This window comes from Dromiciops gliroides, chromosome 1 (assembly GCF_019393635.1).
Source record: "Dromiciops gliroides isolate mDroGli1 chromosome 1, mDroGli1.pri, whole genome shotgun sequence".
Taxonomy (NCBI): Eukaryota; Metazoa; Chordata; class Mammalia; order Microbiotheria; family Microbiotheriidae; genus Dromiciops; species Dromiciops gliroides.
Genome location: NC_057861.1, coordinates 175,920,567 through 175,941,498, shown reverse-complemented (window position 1 = coordinate 175,941,498; position 20,932 = coordinate 175,920,567). Strand labels below are relative to the sequence as shown.

The 20,932-nt window shown below is 38.0% G+C and overlaps 2 protein-coding genes across 2 annotated transcripts in view; one reads left to right on the top strand and one right to left on the bottom strand.

Moving 5' to 3' along the window:
• Window positions 1-14,237, top strand: part of RANBP9 (RAN binding protein 9) — a 90,647-nt gene extending 76,410 nt beyond the window's left edge. The window contains 2 exon segments of the mRNA XM_043987361.1: window positions 10,831-10,942; window positions 13,679-14,237. Coding sequence (XP_043843296.1) covers window positions 10,831-10,942; window positions 13,679-13,809 — 243 coding nt within the window. The 3' untranslated portion in view covers window positions 13,810-14,237.
• Window positions 14,238-14,517: 280 nt separating this feature from the next.
• NOL7 (nucleolar protein 7) lies at window positions 14,518-19,821 on the bottom strand. The gene is made up of 8 exons (XM_043987372.1): window positions 19,519-19,821; window positions 19,362-19,422; window positions 18,162-18,220; window positions 17,137-17,168; window positions 16,584-16,638; window positions 15,996-16,117; window positions 15,829-15,906; window positions 14,518-15,342 (listed from the first exon to the last, which is right to left on the bottom strand). The coding sequence occupies exons 1-8, from the start codon at window positions 19,782-19,784 to the stop codon at window positions 15,254-15,256; spliced, it is 762 nt and encodes a 253-aa protein (XP_043843307.1). The 5' UTR covers window positions 19,785-19,821; the 3' UTR covers window positions 14,518-15,253.
• Window positions 19,822-20,932: the final 1,111 nt, after the last annotated feature.

Sequence of the window (20,932 nt, the reverse complement as noted above, 5' to 3'; positions counted from 1 at the left end):
TATTTCTATTCATACCATAACCACTCTCCTTGTGACCCTTGTCACCGTTTGCCTTAGAGTACTGCAGTGTCTTCCTGTTTGGTGTCACTGAATCAAGGCTCTGATCTATTCATTGTCTCCTTTACATAGCTGCCAAGCTGATACCTTTCTATTGACTTGTAATTGCATCTAGAATCAAATATATTTGGCATCTTTTATAATTTAAAACACTTCACAATCTGACTCTTGTCCATCTTTCCTGACTTGATTTCATTTTACTTCCCCTTACGCAGTCTGTACTCCTGCTAGATGGTCCAACTCTCCCTTTTCTGGTTGTGACAACTCCATTTCTACCCTACCCTGCTCTTGCACAGGCTGTTTGCCCATATATGGAATGCTTTTTTGCCTCAAAATCCTTAGTTTATTTCAAAGCATAGCTTAGGGGTCCCCTTCTACAGAAGGACTAGCCTCATCCAACCTAGCACCTGGTGCTTTCCTTACCATTGCTGTGTATTTATTTTATTTTTTGCATATTTACTTAACTATGTATTGGTTTCTCCCCAATAGAAGTCAAACTCCATGAGGGCAAAGTGATCTTTTACTAATGTATTGAATAGATATAGATGAAGCAGTTTGTTTAAATTGTTTAAAAAACAAAACAAAATACAACTATTGATAACTTTTTGCATCACCTTTTTTTTTCTTTTCTTTTCTTTCTTTCTTTCTTTTTTTTTTTTGCACAGGGCAATGAGGGTTAAGTGACTTGCCCAGGGTCACACAGCTAGTAAGTGTCAAGTGTCTGAGGCTGGATTTGAATCCAGGGCCAGTGCTTTATCTACTATGGCATCACCTTAATTTCAAAAAGTATTTCCCTACCCTCTTCCTTATTCAGTAAGCCATCTTTATAACAAAGAATTAAAGAATAGTCAGGGTTAAGCAGATTGGCAAAACCAGACAACATATTAGCTGACTCTTGCAGTATATGCCTTATTTTATACTTATAGTCATCATGAAGGATAGGCAGTGCATTTTTTTCAAATTCTTTTCTGGGGCCAAACTTAGTTTTTTCTAATTATACACTATAGAATCTTTTTGTTCCTTCTGCTTTGTGTATGTGTGTGTTTTTTCTCATGATGTCACTCTTCAATAGTTCATATAATAGTTCATATTGCTTTTTAAGGTGAGGCAATAGTCTGCTACATTCATATACTACAATTTGCTTAGCATGTCCCCATTGATGGACATGTACTTTGGTTTTAGTTTTTACTACCACAAAAAAGTACTACTATAAACATTTTCTTATAATGAGACCTTTCTGTCTGACAGAAAGACCAATGTTAAGTTAAAGGATGAGGGTATTTTTATCACTTTAATTTTTAGTATAATTAAATCAGATAACATTTATGCAGTTTTTTTTCATATTTTTATTTTATTTTAAAACATTTCCCCCAATTACATGTTGAGTTCCAAATTTCTCTCCCACCCTCCCTTCCCTCCGCACTCCCAAATCCAGAAAGCAATCTGATATAGGTTATCCATTACAATCACATTAAACATATTTCCACATTAGTCATGTTGTAAGAAAAGAATCAGCAAAAGGGGGAAAAACTGCAAGAAAGAAAAAAACAACAAAAAAGCAACAATGAAAGTGAAAATAGAATGCTTCAATCTGCATTTAGATTCCATAGTTACTTTTCTGAATGTGGAGAGCATTTTCCACCCTGAGTCTTTTGGCGTTGTCTTGGATCATTGTATTGCTGAGAAGAGTTTAGTCACAGTTGATCATCGTGCATTGTTGTTGATACAGTGTATAGTGTTCTCTTGATTCTGCTCATTTCACTCAGCATCAATTCATGTAAGTCTTTCCAGGTTTTTCTGACATCCATCTGCTTATCATTTCTTACAAGCACAATAGTATTCCGTTATATTCAAACTTGTTTAGCCATTCCCCAATTGATGGGCATCCCCTCAATTTCTAGTTCTTTGCCACCACAAAAAGAGTAGCTGTAAATATTTTTGTACATGTGGGTCCTTTTCCCTTTTTAATGATCTCTTTCAGATATAGACCTAGAAGTGGTATTGCTGGGTCAAAGGGAATGCACAATTTTATAGCCTTTTGGGCATAGTTCCAAATTGTTCTCTAGAATGGTTGGATCAGTTCGGTATACCACCAGCAATGCATTAGTGTTCCAATTTTCCCACATCATCTTCAACATCTGTCATTTTCCTTTTTTGTCATATTAGCCGATTGGATATGTGTGAGGTGTGGTACCTCAGTAGTTTTAATTGACATTTCTCTAATCAGTAGTGAATGAGAGTATTTTTTTCATATGTCTGTAGAGGTTTAGCTTCTTCATCTGAAAACTACCTGTTTATATCCTCTGACCATTTCTCGATTTGGGAATGACTTATATTCTCATATATTTGATCCAGTTCACTATATATTTTAGATATGAGACCTTTATTAGAAACATGGCTGTAAAAATTGTTTCCCAGCTTTCTGTTTTCCTTCTAATCTTGTTTGCATTGGTTTTGTTTGCGCAAAAACTTTTTAATTTAACATAGTCAAAATGATCCATTCTGCATTTCATAGTGTTCTCTCTCATCTTTGGTCATAAATTCTTCCCCTTCCCATAGATCTGACAAGTAAACTATTCCTTCCTTTTCTAATTTGCCTATGGTATCACCCTTGATTTGTATATCATGTACCCATTTTGATTTTACTTTGGTGTGCTGTGTAAGATGTTGGTCTATGCCTAGTTTCTGCCATACTATTTTCTAGTTTTCCCAACAGTTTTATCAAATAGTGAGTTCTTATCTTGGAAGCTAGAGTCTCTGGCTTTCTCAAACAGGAGATTGCTATATTCATTTATTGCTGTGTTTTGTGTGCCTAACCTATTCCACTGAACACCACTCTATTTCTTACCCAATACCAAATAGTTTTGATGGTTGCTGCTTTATAATATAGTTTTAGATCTGGTACAGCTAGACCACCTTCCTTTGCATTTTTTTTTTATTAATTCCTTTGATATTCTTGACCTTTTGTTCTTCCGTATGAATTTTGTTATTTTTTTTTAGCTCTGTGAAATAATTTTTTGGTAGTTTGGTATGGCACTGAATATGTAAATTAATTTAGGTGGGATTTTCATTTTTATCATATTAGTACAGTTTACTCTATGAGCAATTTTATATTTTTCCATTTGTTTAGATCTGATTTTATTTGTATGAAAAATGGCTTGTAATTGTGTTCATTTAATTATTTCAGGTAGTTTTTTATTTGATTTTTTTTTTAGTGATAGTTTTGTTTCTTCCTTGCATATTCTCCTTCCTTCAACTTCTTTTTCTTCTCTTGTTGCTAAGGCTAACCTTTCTAGTACAATGTTGAATAATAATGGTGATCATGTACAGCCTTGTTTTACCCCTGTTCTTACTGGAAATGCTTGCTGATGGTTTAAGGATAGATACTGTTTATCATCTTAAGGAAAATTCATTTATTCCTGTGCTCTTTAGTACAATTCCTATTGTACTAAATTGATGTTGTATTTTGTCAAAAGCTTTCTCTGCATCTATTGAGCTAATCATATGATTTTGGTTAGCTCTGTTATTAATAGTTTTCCTAATATTGAACCATCCCTTCATTCCTGGTATAAATTCTGTCTGGTCATAATGTATTATCTTGGTGATAAATTGCTGTTATCTCTTTGCTAATATTCTATTTAGAATTTTTGCATCAATATTCATTAGGGAAATTGTTCTATAATTTTATTTTTCTGTTTTAGCTCTTCCTGGTTTAGGTATCAGCCCCATGTTTGCCTCATAAAAGGAATTTGGTGTGTTTATATAATCTTTATGGTTTGCTGAGGGCTTTATATGTATTATCTCATTTCATTTTCATAGCAACCCTATGAGGTGTAGGTGCTATTATTATCCCCATTTTATAAATGTAGGTGTTATTTATTACCCCCAATTTTGTAAATAAGGAAATAGAGAGGTTAAGTGACTTGCCCAGCTAACATGGCTGCAAGTATCTGAAGCAGCATTTGAAAACCAGATCCTCCTGATTTCCAAGTCCTATGTGTTCTTTCTAATGCCATATATTAGCTTTCCAAGGATGGTCCATTGCCATCAGATGTTACTACCTCTCTTATTTACTGATGAAAGAAGATGAAACGAAGAAGGTAATGACATTTGTTGTGACTTGGAGATTGACACCTGGATGTGTAGGGAAAAGGAAAAGTATAGGCAGCTGCCTCCTTGACCCTGAAGTTCACAGTGTATTGACAAAGCAGTTCCCCATACTATCAATTATTACTGAGTCCCAGGTCTAATAAAAATGAGTACAAGATGGGACAAATGTATGCTGACCCACGGCATGTCCTGGGAATTTTTATTTTCTAGTTCTGTTGTAATTTGCCTACAAAATTTGCTTAAAAATATAGAGGGAGATTTTATTTGATGATTATTGTTGCAACAAAATAATTGAATTAGGTCTAGTTTTCTAGAATGACTCTGAACCTAAAAGTTGTCCAGGTTAAGAATGTGTTCGAGATCTCACACGCCCTCATTTTATAGATGAGGATAATAACTGAGGCCCAGGAAGGGAAATTTTAGCACCTTGCCCGAGGTCACACAGGTAGTGAGTGTTGGAGGACAGATTTGAACCAAGTTCCTTTGCTCTCAAAGCAAATGTTTTTTTTTTTTCCTACTATGCCACACTGCTTCAACCACCTTTGCTGTGGTACTTGAGTAATAATAAGTAAGGCCTGGATTTTCAGCAAGCTCAAGGATCCACAGACTATTAAAGGCTCATTTTTTCTCTCAGACTTCTTGGCTTCATAAATATCAATAGAAAACTGAATAGACAAGGCAAAAAAACAAGAAGAGGAAAAGTGACAGATATTAGCAGGGGGTGGGGAGGAGCAGACAGAGAAGGACAAAAGAATACCTCCTGTAGCCTGGGATTGCCAAATAGCCACTGGATCCTTAGCTTTTGGAGACATAATATATCTCATTTGTATGAGAGAGCAATCTGACATATTTCTTAAATTGAGGTCCAGAATAGGGGAAGTCATTGAGGTGTTGGTATAGTTATCTGTGTTATACCTCAATACAGTGAAAATAGTATTGGGGCAGGGAGTACTATATGGGGCAAAGAAGAACCAAGAAACCACCTATGTTTTTACTTTAGTCTGTGAAGAAGTGTGCCTGTCACTAATCCAGTATTACAGTTTAATATCTGCATCCCATTATTTATTTAAAAATGTTCACAGTGATACTAATCAAGGAAAATGTTTAAATATGTTCATTATGGTAAGAAAGCAGGAAAATAATAGTTTAGAAAGATTTTCATTATAAAATTGGTTTGTATTTTTCTTCAGCTATCCAGAATGACTCATTTCACTGAGATTTCGTTTATCTAAGAGAGTTTCTGTTTTTGGTTCTAGTTGGAGTTTAATTGTGTAGTGACTAAGTTTCATGAATATGACTATTAGCTCAAGTATTTGGAAAATAATTTTGTGCAATAACTTGTTATAGAGGGAAATTGAGAAGAAACTAGAAAACTTTCAGGCAACAGTGCTAACAAAACTTGTTTAGGTATACTTAGATGTTCTAAAGCTAATCCATAAATGTCTGAATGATTTGCCATGAAAACATGAGAAAAAGTTGTAGTTTAATTTTTAAAAGAAATTAAATGAAGATAATTTGAGGTAATTCTTTCTTTGATTTGGCTTTTCATTGTCTTAATATAGATCACTTAAATATTTTAAATGACAGACTTCTAAAAATATTTTAGGACTATATAAAGATTGCAAGAATTTCCAATTTTTTTCCATTTAAAGTTGATAGCAAGAGCTGGAGGAAGGTAGAGTGCAATTATAAAATGCCTTTGGATTTCCATTTCAGTGTTGTTGAGCTACTACTTTCTAGGAAGCTCAGAAAATGACATTTTGTATCTTATACACATAGGTGTTCTGTGATTATAGACTGAATTGGAGAAAATTGTGATTTCTTTTGATGAAGAAAGTTAGTAGGTACAAATTGTTTTGAAGAACTCCCATCACAACTCCTCCTTCGGTTTTTCTTCCATTTAATATTTTTCAGTTCCCCTACCTTCTGTCTAGATGCAGGTGAGATGGGTAGCTGAATTGACTCTGGGTTGTGAGAGATGGGAGACAGCTTGCTGGTTGGTGAGTAGCTGAAGGCATAGGCTTGGGCAGTGCTGGGTAGGGTGGTAAGGGTCAATCAGAGGGTCTGGGAGAAGCAAAGAGTCAGGGTTGCTTGCCAAGCAACCCTCTTACCGGAGTTCTGAATTTATAAAACCATTCTGGGAAACAGTTCAGGATTATATAAGAAATTACTAAACTCTACAGTCTTTTGATCCAGAGATTCCACTACTGGGTAAAAAGCCAAGGAGGTTGAAAGCAGAAACAAAGGTCCCATATTTTTCCTAAATTAAATATTCATAACAACACTTTTTGTGGTAATGCAAAAATCTACAAATAAAGCAGGTGTCAATTGATTTGGGGAATTGTTGAATAAATTATAGAATATAGCATATTATTAGAAAATAGCATTGTATTATGCTTAAAATGATAAATACAAAAGGTAAAGAATCATGAGAAGACCTGTGTGATTTGATACACAGTTAAGGAAACAGAACCTGGTTACAATGACTACAATTATGTAAACAAAAGATCACTAATATAAAGCCAAACAAATTTTAATTTTAATTAATTGAAGAATTATGCCTGCCTTCTTTTCTTAGAGAAACTGGGGTGGGAGGTAGACTGTAATATAGAATGCTGCATAAGTTGTCAGGTGCTGTCAGTCATCCTTCTTGTTCTTTTTACAGGCTTTGACTCTTCTGAACACTCCTTCCATCTTGATACTCTGTCTTTAGGGGGGTTTTATGAATCCCCAGTGGTTCTCTTTGTACTTGTCTGACTGGTCTTTCTTGGTTTCCTTTGTAGAAACATTATCTGTTTTGTGCTCTGTATGTAGATGTACCCCAAGGCTCTGTGCTGGGCCTTTTCTTCTCTTCATTGTTTCTCCATGTTCTCATTAGCTCTCATGGATTCAGCTGTTATCTCTTTGCAGATTATTCCCATATCTGAATATTCAGTCTTTTTCTTGAGGCTCCCAACCTACACCACCATCTGAAAACTAAACTTGTCCAAAAGAGAATACTGTCTTTTTACACCCAGGCTTAGCCTTCTTCCTAATATATCTTTCTCTTATGGATACCACCATTCTTTTAGTCACTTAGGTTCACAATCTAGGTGCTATCCATCACTTCCCTGCCAAGTCCTATAAATTCTGCCTCCACATGTCTTGCCTCTGCTAATTTCTTTCCATTCAAACACCAACCATCCCAGTTCTAGTCTATACATGCAATAATCTCCCAGGTGGTTTCTTGGTTCCCTACTCCAAACTGCTTACTACAGTGTAAGTATTACTCAAGTATAAGTCTGACCATAGGACTCCCCATTACCTCTAGTATAAAATACAGGCTCCTTTGTCATTTTTAATCGTTACCACTCTGACTCCAGAGCTTTATAAGATGAATGCATTTTACTCCTTCACATATTCTATGTCGCACCCTCTTGGCAGGCTGTTCTCCCTGCTTGGAATGCTCTTCCTTGCCTCCACTTCTGAGAACACTTTCTTCAATGTCTGCCTCAAGGGCCATGTATTTTGACAGGATTTTTTATTCTTCCCAGTTATATGTGTTCTCCTTCCCCAGTCACTGTATTTTTATTTCATATATAACCATCATGTTCACTTATTCGTAATTATGGATTCTCTTCCCCTCCCTCCCCAAACATAAGTTCTTTGAAGCCAGGGGCTATCTCACTTCTGTTTTGTTTTTAATCCCTCACACATAGTGAGTGATTAAAAGTTAAATTTTAAAAATTATATCAGTATACATTTATTAAGTGTCTGTCATGTACCAAGCCCTAAGGATACAAGAAAATGTAAAACAAGTTCCCTACTCTCAAGGGAGTTCACAGTCTAATGGGGAAGACTGCATGCAAACACTATATACAAACAAACTATCCACAGGATAAGTTGGAGGTAATTACAGTCAGTCATTGTATCTCATCTTGGCTTGTCCTTCTTTGGAGTAAAAGACTGTATGGAGTGGAGCTTAGATTTGTAGGATGAGACTAATTTAATTGAGGTCTTTGAAAGCCAGGTTTAGATTGTAGGAAGCTGCCGTAAATGTGAAAGCAAGGGAGTGACAGAATGGAAACATCGCCAGGAAAAAAAAAAAGGTTGTTACAGTATGAAGGATAAATTGGATAGATGACTATCAGGCAGGGTATTGCATTAAGTGAAGCATGAGGTAATGAACAGCTGGGAGTGGTAGGGGGGTTAGATGGATACATTAAATATTCAAATTAAGAGTTGATGGGATTTAGTGACTGTATATGAAGGGTTTATAGAGAAATGATCCAAAGAGTGGTATTGTACCATAATGGAAGAACTCTGGATTTGCAGTCAGAGGAATTTAATCTCTGTGAGCTTGGTCTCTTTTATTCTGTTTATAGTACTCTCCTGAGAGGCAAGAGGCATGCTCTGCTCTTAGCCCTCTTAAGTCCTGATTGGTCACTGCATGGTGAGCATTCTGATAGTTCTCATCTTTTAGTTATTTTTCTTTATATTATAGTCTTCATTATGTAGATTACTCTTCTGGTTCTGCTTGCTTTGTTATATTGACTTGAGTCTAATGTTTCCCTGAATTTTTCATATTCATCATTTCTCATGGACTCAGTAATCCATTACACTCATGTATCACAATTTGTACCCAATTGATGAGCACTGTCCCCCACTGTTTCCATTTTTGTGTGTGTGTTTTGCAAAAAACAGTATCATAAATATATTTGTGTATATGGGACCTCAAAGGGTATAGACTGTTCTGTGATTATTCTGGTATAATCATAGATTGTTTTCCAGAGTAATTGAAGCTCTAACAGTGTATTATGCCTGACTTCCCATAGTCACTCCAGCATATACCATTCTGGTATTTTGTTGTAAAGCAAAATTGTTTCAATTTTTATTTTTCTTATTAGTCATTTGGGAACTTTCTTTGGTTGTTTATAATTTGCTTTTTTTGTGGAAAATAAATGTGTTCATTTCCTTTGAGGACCTATTTATTGGGAATAGTGTTTCTCATGTATTTGTCAATTTCCTATATATTTTGAATACCAGAACTTTATCAGAGACATTTGATGTAAAGGTTTTCTCAGTGCATAGTTAATTCTGTTCATTCAATAAATATTTATTAAGTGCCTACTATGTGCCAGGCACTGTGCTAAGTGCTGGGGGTACAAAAAAAGGTAAAAGATAGCCCCCTGCCCTCAAGGAGTTTTTCCCTTTACTATCTGCTTTGATTTTGTTTTTGCAAGTGTTTTAATTTTTGTGTGATTTTAATCGTGGTGGAGCTAGATGATACAGTAGTTAGAACACTGGACCTAAAGTTTGGAGGACCTGAGTTCAAATCTCACCTCAGACACTAGCTGTGTGATCCTAGGCAAGTCACTTAACCCCAATTGCCTTAAACATCTGGAATCATCCATCTCCAGTCTTCCTGATACATATCTTGCCACTGGACCCAGATGGCTCTGGAGGAGAAAGTGAAGCTGTTGTCTTTTGCACAGCCCTTCCTCACTTAAATCCAATTTAGTGCGTCATGACATGTCATGGTCCTCTTCAAGAAGGAAGGACAAACAATTATCTTAATCTATATTTGGTAATTTCCCCCTTAGCCATTGATGTGCCAAGAACTTCCTCCCTTTCTTTTTTTTTTCTTTTTCTCTTTATGATATGACCATTAGTATTTAGGTTGATTATCCATTTAGAACTTATTTTGTTTGTATGGTGTAAGGTGGCCCAAACTCAATTTCTACCAACCTAATCTTTGGTTTTCTTAGTTATTCTTTTTGATTTAGGAAGCTTTTTCCCTAGTACTAGCCTAGCCACTATGTATCGTCCAGGTTTTGTTTAACCACTACAACTTTTGCTAATTGCTACTTTAAAATATACTTTGAGATCTGTTAATACTAGGTACCTTTAACTTCTACTTTTTACCCATTATTTCCCTTAGGATTTTTTTACCTTTTTGTTCCTCAGGATAAATTGTTACTATCTTGTCTAGCTCAAAGAAATAACCTCTTGATGGCCTGCTTTGGCTTTACATCTGTAAATTGATTGAGCATTGCTCCAGTATTCTTTGACTTGCCATATGCTGCCTTCCCCTTTGAAGAAGGGCAAAATTGGGGAAAAGGAAGAAAGCCATCAAGAAATCCCATTTAGCTTTATAACTGAGAGGTTCCTCACCCCACCTCAATCAAGTATCATCCCTAGAATCCCATGGCTTCTATTCCCCTACTGGCCAAAGAAAAGGACTCTTGTATTTCCCATTTGTCAACATTCTACTTACCATTTAAAACCCAGGCAAAGTCTCACCAGCTTTGGGAAGTCCCCTGGTCCAAAGTGATTTCTTTGAATGTTTCATCTTTGTTTATTACCTCTACTTATTTGGTAATAAATTGTTGCCTTATAGCATTTATTGTATTATATTTTTTCATATTTGTCATTCTACTGATTAGCAGGTAAGCTCATTAAATGCATATATCTTTGCGTCCCCAATAGCACAGTGCAGAATAAAAATTGTCTTCTGGGTAAGTGGGTATGAGAGAAAGAGAGATTGGAAGAATAGCTCAGATTATGTGAATTATCTTGGTGTATTCTCACAGGTTTTTGCTGGTTTTCAGTTTGGGACTGATAGTACACAGCAGCTTAAGTCAGAGGAGTTGAAAAGTGAACTCATTACTGTTTTCTCAACAGGATGCATTCAGTTTGCTTGCTTATTCAGATCCCTGGAGCAGTCCAGTTGGAAACCAACTTGACCCAATACAGAGAGAACCTGTGTGCTCAGCTCTGAACAGTGCAATACTAGGTAAGTAAAATTTAAAAGCAGGACATAATTGATTCCCTTGAATTTCTGTGCAGAGGAAGCTAGCATTTTAGGACTGGGGGGGGGCAGCGGCAGTGGCAAGGGGAATGCAACTAGGTGGCACAGTGGATAGAGTCAAGACCCATCTTCCCGAGTTCAGAAGATACTTATTAGTTGTGTGACCCTGGGCAGTCTCTTAACCCTGTTTACCTCAGTTTTCTTATCTAAAATGAGCTAGAGAAGGAAATGGCAAACGACTCCAGTATCTTTGCCAAGAAAATCTCAAATGGGGTCATGAAAAGTTGGACATGACTGAATAAGAACTTAAAAAAAAAACAACCACTAACACTGTTAGAAAATTACATGTGTTGACCTAGTCTTTGAATTTGCCCTTCAGTCATGCTTCCACCTCAATCCTAGAGTAGATGAAATAAAGATTATAAAAAATACTTATTTTTTTTAAAGTATTGTACAGTGTACCTCTGTGTACTTCAGCTTTTTTACAGTGACATTGTTAAAGTTACTTATGAAGAATTTAAGGGCACATATATACATATATACACAGATATACACACATACATAAGCGAGCAAAGTAGGCAAGATACAAAGAAAGCAAGGAGACTCGAAGAGTTTACATTGAAATGAAGGAGACAATATTGACAAGTGTACCTGTAAGTGCTGTCTTGCTGGAGCATGCTCTCTCTGCTAATCTCAAAGGGAAGTTAGTAGCAGGTGGGGGAATGACAACTCAGCAACTGAGAAGAGCCTTTCTTTCTGAGTAAGTGGAGTTTGAGATGAATATTAGAGGAAGCCAGGGAAATCAGGATGTAGAGGGGAGGAGGAAGAGGAGCCTTACAGGTGTGGGACCAGGCAGTCTATGAAAAAAGAGGGAGCTAGGGATAAACATTGTATTCAAGGAATAGAAAGGCCAGTGTTGCCAGATTGTAGAGTATGTGAAAGAGAATAATGTATTGAGAAGACAAAGTAGGAAGGGACCAGAATGTGAAGGGCTTAAAAAACCAAACAAGGTTTTATAGTTGATTCTGAAGGTAAATAGGGAGTCATTAGAGCTTATTAATTGGGAATAGGGAGTGAGTGGGGAGGTGTTAGTGGGGATGGTGATGGTCAAACCTATGCTTTAGGAAGATCATTTTGACCTCTGAGAATGGACTGGGGTGGAAAGACCAACCAGGTGGTTATTGTAATAGTCCAAACATGAAGTGTGATGAGGGTCTGCACCAGTTGTGACTGAGTGGAAACAAAAGAACATGAGATGTTAAGGTAGAAATGACAAGATTTAGCAAGACTGGGCATGTGGGGTGAGTGCAAGTAAGGAGTAGAGAATGGCATTGGGTGACTTGGAAGATGTTAGTGCTCTCATTTGTAACAGGATACAGTTCTAATTAAGTTTAGAAGAGGGAATATGTTGTGGGTGTGGAGGTCAAATAATAAGCTCTGCCTTTGAACATGTTGAATTTGATGCTTGTGGGGTATTTAGAACAGTATGTCTAGAAGTCAGCTGGTGATGTGTCTGGAGGTCAGGAGAGAGGTTAGGGCTGGACAAATAGAAGAGAATCATTTAATAACTGTCACAGCACCTTCCATGTTCCATGCACTGTGCTCTAGGTGCTTTACAAATATGATCTCATTTGATCCTCACAATAACCCTTGGAGGTGCTAGTATTATCCTCATTTTACAGATGAGGAAACTGAGGCAAGCGGGTTAAGTGGCTTAGCCAGGGTCAGAGTATAAACTTCTGAGGCCAGATTTGAACTCCCCCTCCTGATGTCAGGCCTACTATATCACCTAGCTAGCTCTGTCATTTGTATGGAGATTATAATGGAATCAATGGGAACTAAGGAGATCAAGTAAAATCATAAAGAGGGCCAATTACAGATCCTGTAATTTGGCCACGTCCAAATGTCTCATTTTGTATTTGAATCAATTACGTCTCTGTAAGGAGGTGGATATAGAGCATGTTTCATCATCATTCCTACAATCATGGTAGGTCATTGCATTGATCAGTTTGAATAGCTGTATTTACATCTTCTCAGATGGTTCTGTTAGGTAGAGATGTAAGAAGGATGAGACACCAAAAATTTGACCTCATTTTGACTTGTGTTTGAGTTTGGTTAGGAAAGCTTAAGTGGAAAAAGAAAAGGCTTCCCAGAAATTTATGCTTTACAAGGAAGATGTATGTTTAAATTGGAGCATACTTGAATAATGACAACAAATTATGTTCTCAGATGCCACATTTGAATGTCTTGTAGGCTTACTTAGCCATTAATACATTCTTATTGAATTGGTAGTATGTACCTACAATGACTGAGAAATAAATAGCCTTGTTATTCAAGGTTAAGTATTCTCATTTGTGGACAATTTATATTAATACATTAAGATCAAACCAGTGAACATATCCAGAAACTCTTTGCCTTTACTTGGGCTATCTCATATGCCTGAACTGTTTGCCTCCTCACTATTCCCAGTGACTAGCACAATTGCTGTTTTATGCTTTAATAAATGCTTTTGCAATAATATGAGACATTTATTGGTTAAACGTCCTTGGGGGGGGTGAAGTGATTTGCTCAAGGTCATACAGCTCATGTCAAGTGTCTGAGGCTGGAATTGAACTCAAGTCCTCCTGAAGTCCTCCTGAATCCAGGGCTGGTCGTTTTAAACATCATCTTTTTAAAAGTTCTTAATTGCAGTTTTCATATTGAATTTTCTTTTTTCCCCAGAGACTCACAATCTGCCAAAGCAACCTCCACTTGCCCTAGCAATGGGACAAGCCACACAATGTCTAGGACTGATGGCCCGATCAGGAATCGGATCCTGTGCATTTGCCACAGTGGAAGATTATCTTCATTAGCTATGCATTCAAGAGCTCAGACTTATATTGTGGCATATAGTCAACATGGAAGTAGACCAGCTCTGCCGATTTGAAATTTAGATTTTTTAAAATTATGTACTGGGGACAGGTCTTTGTCGCTTTACATTGCTTCCTAGTTTACAGCATGATGCAAATGATTTTCTAACTTAGTGTTAGGAGAAATTATTTTCCATCTTTAACCTCTTAGTTGTCTAAGAGTTCAAATATTGCTGAATTTCAGATATTCAAATTTGATCATTAAAAATCCTCTAAAACAATTATCTAAAAAAACCCCAAAATCCTGCTTCTTTGGGTTGGGAGGGGGGTGGGGGAAGGAACTTTAGAACAAGTTGTGTTTGTGTTAGCATGTGGGTGATGTAAACTTCAAATTGGGAGACTTTCCAACCCCCCACCCCCCCCCAAATTATTAGCAATCAATCAGTGTAATTTGCAAAGTGCATAAACACCTGACAGTTTGGATTTATAGTGTTGATGGAAGAAATCATTTTTAATGTGTACTGTAAAACTTGAAATACTCAGGAGCTGAGTGAATATGTTTGTTGCTACTTACAATCCCAACCTGTTAGTCCCAGTAGTTTTGTTTTAACATGGTCTTTTTCAACTTTGTTTCCTGTTTAACTGCAGACAACTTCTGTTGTAGACTCACAAGTTTAACTGTTGTATTATAACAGTATTACATGTCAACAGTGTGGTTACGACCTTTATTTATATAAAAAACCAAATATTTAGTCAATTTACAGTGTCTTAATTTAATCTTTGTACACCTTCCATTTTTAAGTGCTTAAATGAGTACTATATTGCAATAAAAATGTAGTGACATAATTAACCAGCCATTAAAATTTACTTCTACAGATATTAGAGTTGTATGAATTTTAAATTATAAAACTTTTAATCATTAGCCTGCTTCACAGTATGTTCCATGCTTGAAGGGGGAAAAGGAACAAGTCAGTGGTACAGGGAAATGGGAAATTCATTCCTCAGGAAGATGGGCATTACTGAAGCCTGTCAGACCAAGAACACATTTGTAGTATTGGTTATTTCCAGTTCCTTTTGAAATGAGACATTGTGTGACCCTGGGCCTTGAGACTCAGTTTCCTTATTTGCAAAATGAAGGGACTTAATGGCCTCAAATCGTCCTTCTGCCTAAAAATCTCATTTTATAAACCATGATGTTTTTGTGTGGTCTGAGTTCCGTAGATCTGTACTGGACAATGATATTCCCAAGTAGTAGACAATTAACGACAATAAAGATAGCTGAAGCCAATACTGAGAAAAGAGCTTACTTTCCTGCTAGTCATTAACAGCTATTAATTTCCAATAAATCTGTCCTTCATAAAAGGGGCCCTCAATTCCCATGATTTCAGAATGACACAAATTCTAAAAACAACAGGTTTAATTCTGCATGATTTTTTAACAGGGGAATTTAAATAATATTTGGTTTTCTGGAAGCTATCTTCTTTTTATGCATCCACTGTTTTTTGAACTTCTTAGCACTTTGTTTTCTTTCTGCTCCTAAAAGAAACAAATGTAACATTTAAGCAATTCTCATGGCAATATGAAAATCAAGTTCATTTTAAAAACTGTAGCATTAAACTAAATCATCTACTACTTAGGGCAGAAGAATGGTGCACTATGTGAATATATCAGGCCTGCAAAACATACTTGGTAAAAGTGATTTTGTAATTGCTAATCAAACTGATGTTAGTGGACAAAGTGCTAGACCTGAACTCAGAAAGCCCATCTAAGACAATGACTAAGTTAAGTAACATCTCTGAGCCTCAGACAATGCTTTGACAATATGATTTGCCCAATATGGTCAAAATCATAGACCTTGTACTACTTACAATTTGGGCCTTTTTTCAAGGCCTTTCCAAGGCTGTTTTCTTAAAAAAAAAATTGTCTCACTTTCTGTAAAAAAGTTAACTAACCGTGCCTGTTATTACTAATGCTTACAGTAAGCAGCCAAAGGAAGAAAAAAAACCCAAATTATAAACTTACCCCAATTATTATTCACAAATTGCATGGCAGGTTTTTTAACTGGCAATCTCTTGTTGTCAAGGGAAAGAAATTTGTTTACTGAAAGAAAAAAAGAAAGATTGAATACTTCCTGTTACTTGGTCAAAAGTTAATTAGGCAAATAAATAATAAATATGAAATCAAGTTACCAGTAGTTCTGTTGCTTCCTCGACCATATAAATACTTCTGTATAAAGCCTTTGGCTGCTTGCTGCCTTAAGTCTATCAGATCTTGGTCCTTTAATCTACAGGCCACATACCTCTTCTTCACTCTGGTGACCAAAAGGTTTAAATGAATGAAGCAAAATTCATGTTAGATGATCAATAATAGCTAACATTAACCTGGTGTTTACTATGTGCCAGGCACTTGCTAAAGACTTGACAATTATTACAATTTGATCCTCAAAACCACCCTGGGAGGTAAGTGAGTTTACCTGTTTACCTCAGTTTCCTCATCAATAAGTGACTTGCCCAGGGTCACACAGCAACTGTTTTAAAATTTTCATCCAATGCTTAAGTACTTAAATTATTTTTGTTGAATATTTCAAAGTTCTACAACTTTCAACAGCTCAAACAACAAAAATCACTACACAATGGATCTCGTTTTGGAAGTCTACTTCTATTGTAAAATATTAACTTATATTTTCCTAAAACTAATCTCACTTGGATAATCACTCCAAGAATTTACTTGTCCTCCAAAAGCCACCCTTCATTACCCTCAGTACAACAGTTTATTACCGTGTAGGGAACTTTTTTTCTTCTCTTTTTCCTTTGTTCTCATTTTCTGTGTTACCTGGGGAGAAGGTAGAAGGAAACACATTTATTCAACACCTACTATGTGCCAGGTACTGTTGCTAAATAAATCTTTCATCTTCAGTCCTTCAAGGTAGGTGTTTAAGTGAATTGCCCAGTTCACTTAACTGGATTTGAACTCAGGTCTTCCTTATTCTAGACCCAAGGTTCTTATCTATTGTGCCACCTAGTTGCTTTTCCTACAAAATTCAGCAAACGACTTCTATTTCCCATGTGTATGAAAACCCTTTGGTATCCACAATTCTTATTTCTAGCTAAATAGCTAACTGAATCCAGATTGTTAATTGCATGAATAGGGAATGTTCCCTTCCTCCAGCTAACTACATTATAAAAGAGGCTATAGATTATCTGATTTGCTAATAGTCCTCTCCTACCACACTCAAGTACAGATAAGAAAACTGAATTTTTAAATGCAACCTTATGTTTATATATAGCTTAGAAGTGATACGTGATACATTATAATCACAATATTTCATACCTTTTTGCAGTCTGGGTAATGATTCATTTATTCTAATAAAAAGGAAAAACAATTGATTAGAATTGGCTTTTGCTATCGGCAAAAATCTTTAAATTTTTCATGTTTTCTACTAATGACACAACAAAATTGTCAGAGGCTTAGATGCTCAACCAGTTTTGGAAAAGGCTTTGACTCCAAGGTCCTTCCAAACCTGACTAAGCATGCAAAAACAAGCTAAAATGACATGTACAAAGTATGCAGAAAGTAATGAGAAAACAACTCAGGAGAAGAAAAAAGTTTCATTAGGAGTGCTTTGAAGAAAGCTAGGGATTCTAAAGGGGGAGGTGAGGAAGAAGGGCATTTCCAGATATGGAGGGCCACCTGTGCAAATGTAGTGGATGGAGTGTCTAAGTAAGAAGAAGCCAGTCTGATTAAAATGAAGAAAGGTATAGTGATGAGTGTAAGGCTGGAGAAGGAGGTGAAAACCACAGAGGGCATCAGATGCAAGGTTAAAGGTTTTATATTTTCCCAGAAGTGATAGGATCTACTGAAGATATGTATAGGTCAGATCTGTTTTTGAGGCCTATCAATTTTCCTTACACTAAGTCAGTACATAAGTAGATTAAACAGGAATAACTTAAGGGGCAAGCTTCTGAAATATGAGAACATTAGGATTATGCAAATCAAGACTCCTCACATTAAGAAAGTTAACACAGCAGAATATCAAATACTTATAGAGTATCTTCTCTCATTTTAAATATGTATAAGTATGTATAATTCAATTAGAGAAATAAAGAAGAGAAAAGGTTTAACTTAGAAGTACTTTCTGTTCTGAAAAGAAATGAAGAGGTACTTTTATCTCCCTTACCCTATTAGATTAAAATATTTGAAGTCATAGGAGCTTTTTGATGACAAGTTATCCTGTATTCCTTAATTACAAAGTTGTACCACAGAGGAGTAAAATTGCCGATTCCATTTCAAGAACTGAAATATGAGAAAAACCCCAGACATTTTTATAATCCAAGTCAGCAAAACCCATTTCTTACTTAGTCTGGGGAGCTGCAGTTAACTCCTCTAGAAGAGTGGCTGGAAGTAGTTTTCTTTTCTTGGAGGAAAAAAAAGGCATTTAAAATTACTACCAGAGATATTTAGCAATATGCATTAGTCAAAGGACTACAACGAATGGCAGTGGGACTGGGAATCAGAGGACCTTAGTTCAAATCCCAACTCATTCCTTATGACCTGCGTGACAGGGCAAATCACCGCATATTAATTTCTTCATCTGGAAAATCTAGGCTTTGGTCTAGGTTATCTGTCCAATCACTTAAAGCTTTAGATCTATGACTCGTGAAAGCAAAATAACAGATGAATATTACCACAGATAGCAGCTCCTACACCAGCTCCAGGAATGCCCCACCTAAACTCTCAGAGAACCTCTGGATGGTGGATTCCATACCACCTTCTAGAATAAGTGTATACACCTTGGTTTGGACTAGCCTCCGCCTACCTTAAATTTTAACACTTTGTCTTCTGAACCTGTGTTCTTAAGAAAGCACTCACAAAAAACCTGCTCCCCTCCCCCACGTGGTACTTAATGTCTGAAACGTTTCGAAAAAACGTTTTACATTTCTAGAGAACAAAGATTCTTAACAACCAATCGGCCGGGTATTTTCACCCGCCCATCTATATTCTTGGCCTGACTTTAGGTAAAAGATACTGCTTTTTAGCTGCTCCTTTAAATACATAGGAAGGTCTATGGAGGAATCACTCTCTGCCCCAGCAGCGTACACGGATCATACCTGCTACTTTTCCACGAAGGCAGAGTGTATTTTAAAGGATTCTTATTTGCTAAGAAAGGCTCAAAATGACAATCAAATTTGGACATAGTAGGGGACAGGGCCTCCAGATGGAAAGGAAAGCCTGCATTCTCACAAGCATCCCGAAACCAAGAGCGCATTCCAAGCGGAGCTCCAAGGCCAGCGCTCACCAGGGGTGGGGGTCCCGCCGCTAACATTTCCAACCAGGAGAGAGACCGTCCTAAACGCCACCGCCTGAGATCACATTCCCTCCTTTACGGGACTTGGCCACCTGGGTCATGGGGAAGGGACCTAAGACCGGGGGCTGGCACACATCGCTATCGAGGGATGCAAAGAGCCAGGGCTGGGGCAGGGATCAAGCCGCAAAAGAGATGGAGCCCAGGACCCTCCCCCCGGCCGCCAGACTTTCCTTCTCCCGAGCCCTCAGACCTTCTGCTCCGCGAACAGCTCCTCCCGCCGCTTCCTCTTCTCCTTCAGGAGCTCTTTGTCCCTGGGGAGAAAGGCCCGGAGAGGTGAAGCCGCGCGGGGGGCGCACGAGGGGGCCCGCGCGCCGCCCCCTCCCCTCCTCGCGCCTTTCGAGAGTTACCTGCGCAAAGAGTCCCGCAGGCGCCGCTCGTCTTCTTTGGCCTCCGCTTGGGCGCTGGCGAACGTCACCTCTTCTGGGGCTTCATCTTCCTCCTCCTCTTCCTCCTCCTCCACCCTTCCGGCTGCTGGGCCACCATCGGGGAACTCCAGGTCCGGCTCTTCCTCTCCCGACTCTTCTTCCTCCGAGTCTTCTTCCTCGTTGCCCCGGTCCACGACTGTCCTGGCCGACAACGTGCGGGAAGGCGCCCGCGGCCGTAAGTTCACCATCTTCCTCTCTACCTCCAGCCCCGTGACCCGGAAGTGACGCGAGTAGTCTAAAGAGGAAGCCACGTGACGTGAAGACGAGCGGGGCTCGATGCTGCCACCAACAGGTCTGGAGGTCCCGGCGCCCACCGGAATTGGCACACGCGCTCCTCTGCAATTTACTCGCCCTTCCCACCCCAACCCAGTTTTATGATCCTGTTGGTTAATCTGATTCCAGTGTAGCTAAACCGGGCAGGAGTCGGCAAACTATGGTGCTGCTCCTTTTTGTAGAGCTCTTGAGCTTGCATGAAGTTTTAGATTTTTAATGTTTTTCAAAATGTGAAAAACTGCCCTGTTGTAACATATGGACCCCGGAGTCCACATCCTTCTGTTACAAAGAAGCTCCCGTGCTCCAGCCCACGTTAATTTTTTCCCATTTCCTATTAATCCTGTGTAAATTTCCTATTTATCCTATCTATTGTCTCCTGTTAGATCCTACGGTCTTTAAAGGCAGGGGCTGTCTTCTGCCTCTTTTTGTATCCCCAGTGATTCGCATAGCCTAGCACATAGTAGGTACTTAATAGATGCTTGTGGATTGATTGGATGCCCCACTGACTGATGCCCCAAACTCAAGGCGTGCAACACAAGAATTTATTATATTCGGACTAGATGGTACATGGTTAGAGCACTGGGCCTAGAGGCAGGACGACCTGAGTTTAAATCTCATCTCCTATGCCTACTATCTGTGTGACCCTGGGCAAGTCATTTAACCTCTGTTTGCCTCAACTTCCTCATCTGTAAAATGAAGATAATTATCCCACTTGCCACATTGTTGGCAATATATACCTGTTGGCTATTATTATTAAATCTCTCCCTCTCCTCCCCCATTCAATCCTTCTCCAAATTTACTTTCCTCTCTCTAGAGGACCACCCCTCACCATCCTTCCAGTCATCCAAATTTCCCAGGATGAATCCTTCTCAACTCTTTCCTCACCTCCCCACATCAAATCCACTGCCAAGTGTTTTGTCTTTTACCTCTCCAAGATCTCTCTCCTGGGGCAGCTAGGTGGCGCAGTGGATAGAGCACCGGCCCTGGAGTCAGGAGTACCTGAGTTCAAATTCGGCCTTAGACACTTAACACTTACTAGCTGTGTGACCCTGGGCAAGTCACT

Coding starts and splice junctions, on each gene's coding strand:
- NOL7 (XM_043987372.1), bottom strand. CDS start 19,784: ATGGTGAACTTACGGCCGCGGGCGCCTTCCCGCACGTTGTCGGCCAGG. Junction 19,423..19,518: donor CTGCGGGACTCTTTGCGCAG/GTAACTCTCGAA, acceptor CTTTCTCCCCAG/GGACAAAGAGCTCCTGAAGG. Junction 18,221..19,361: donor AGCTGTTCGCGGAGCAGAAG/GTCTGAGGGCTC, acceptor TTTTCCTCCAAG/AAAAGAAAACTACTTCCAGC.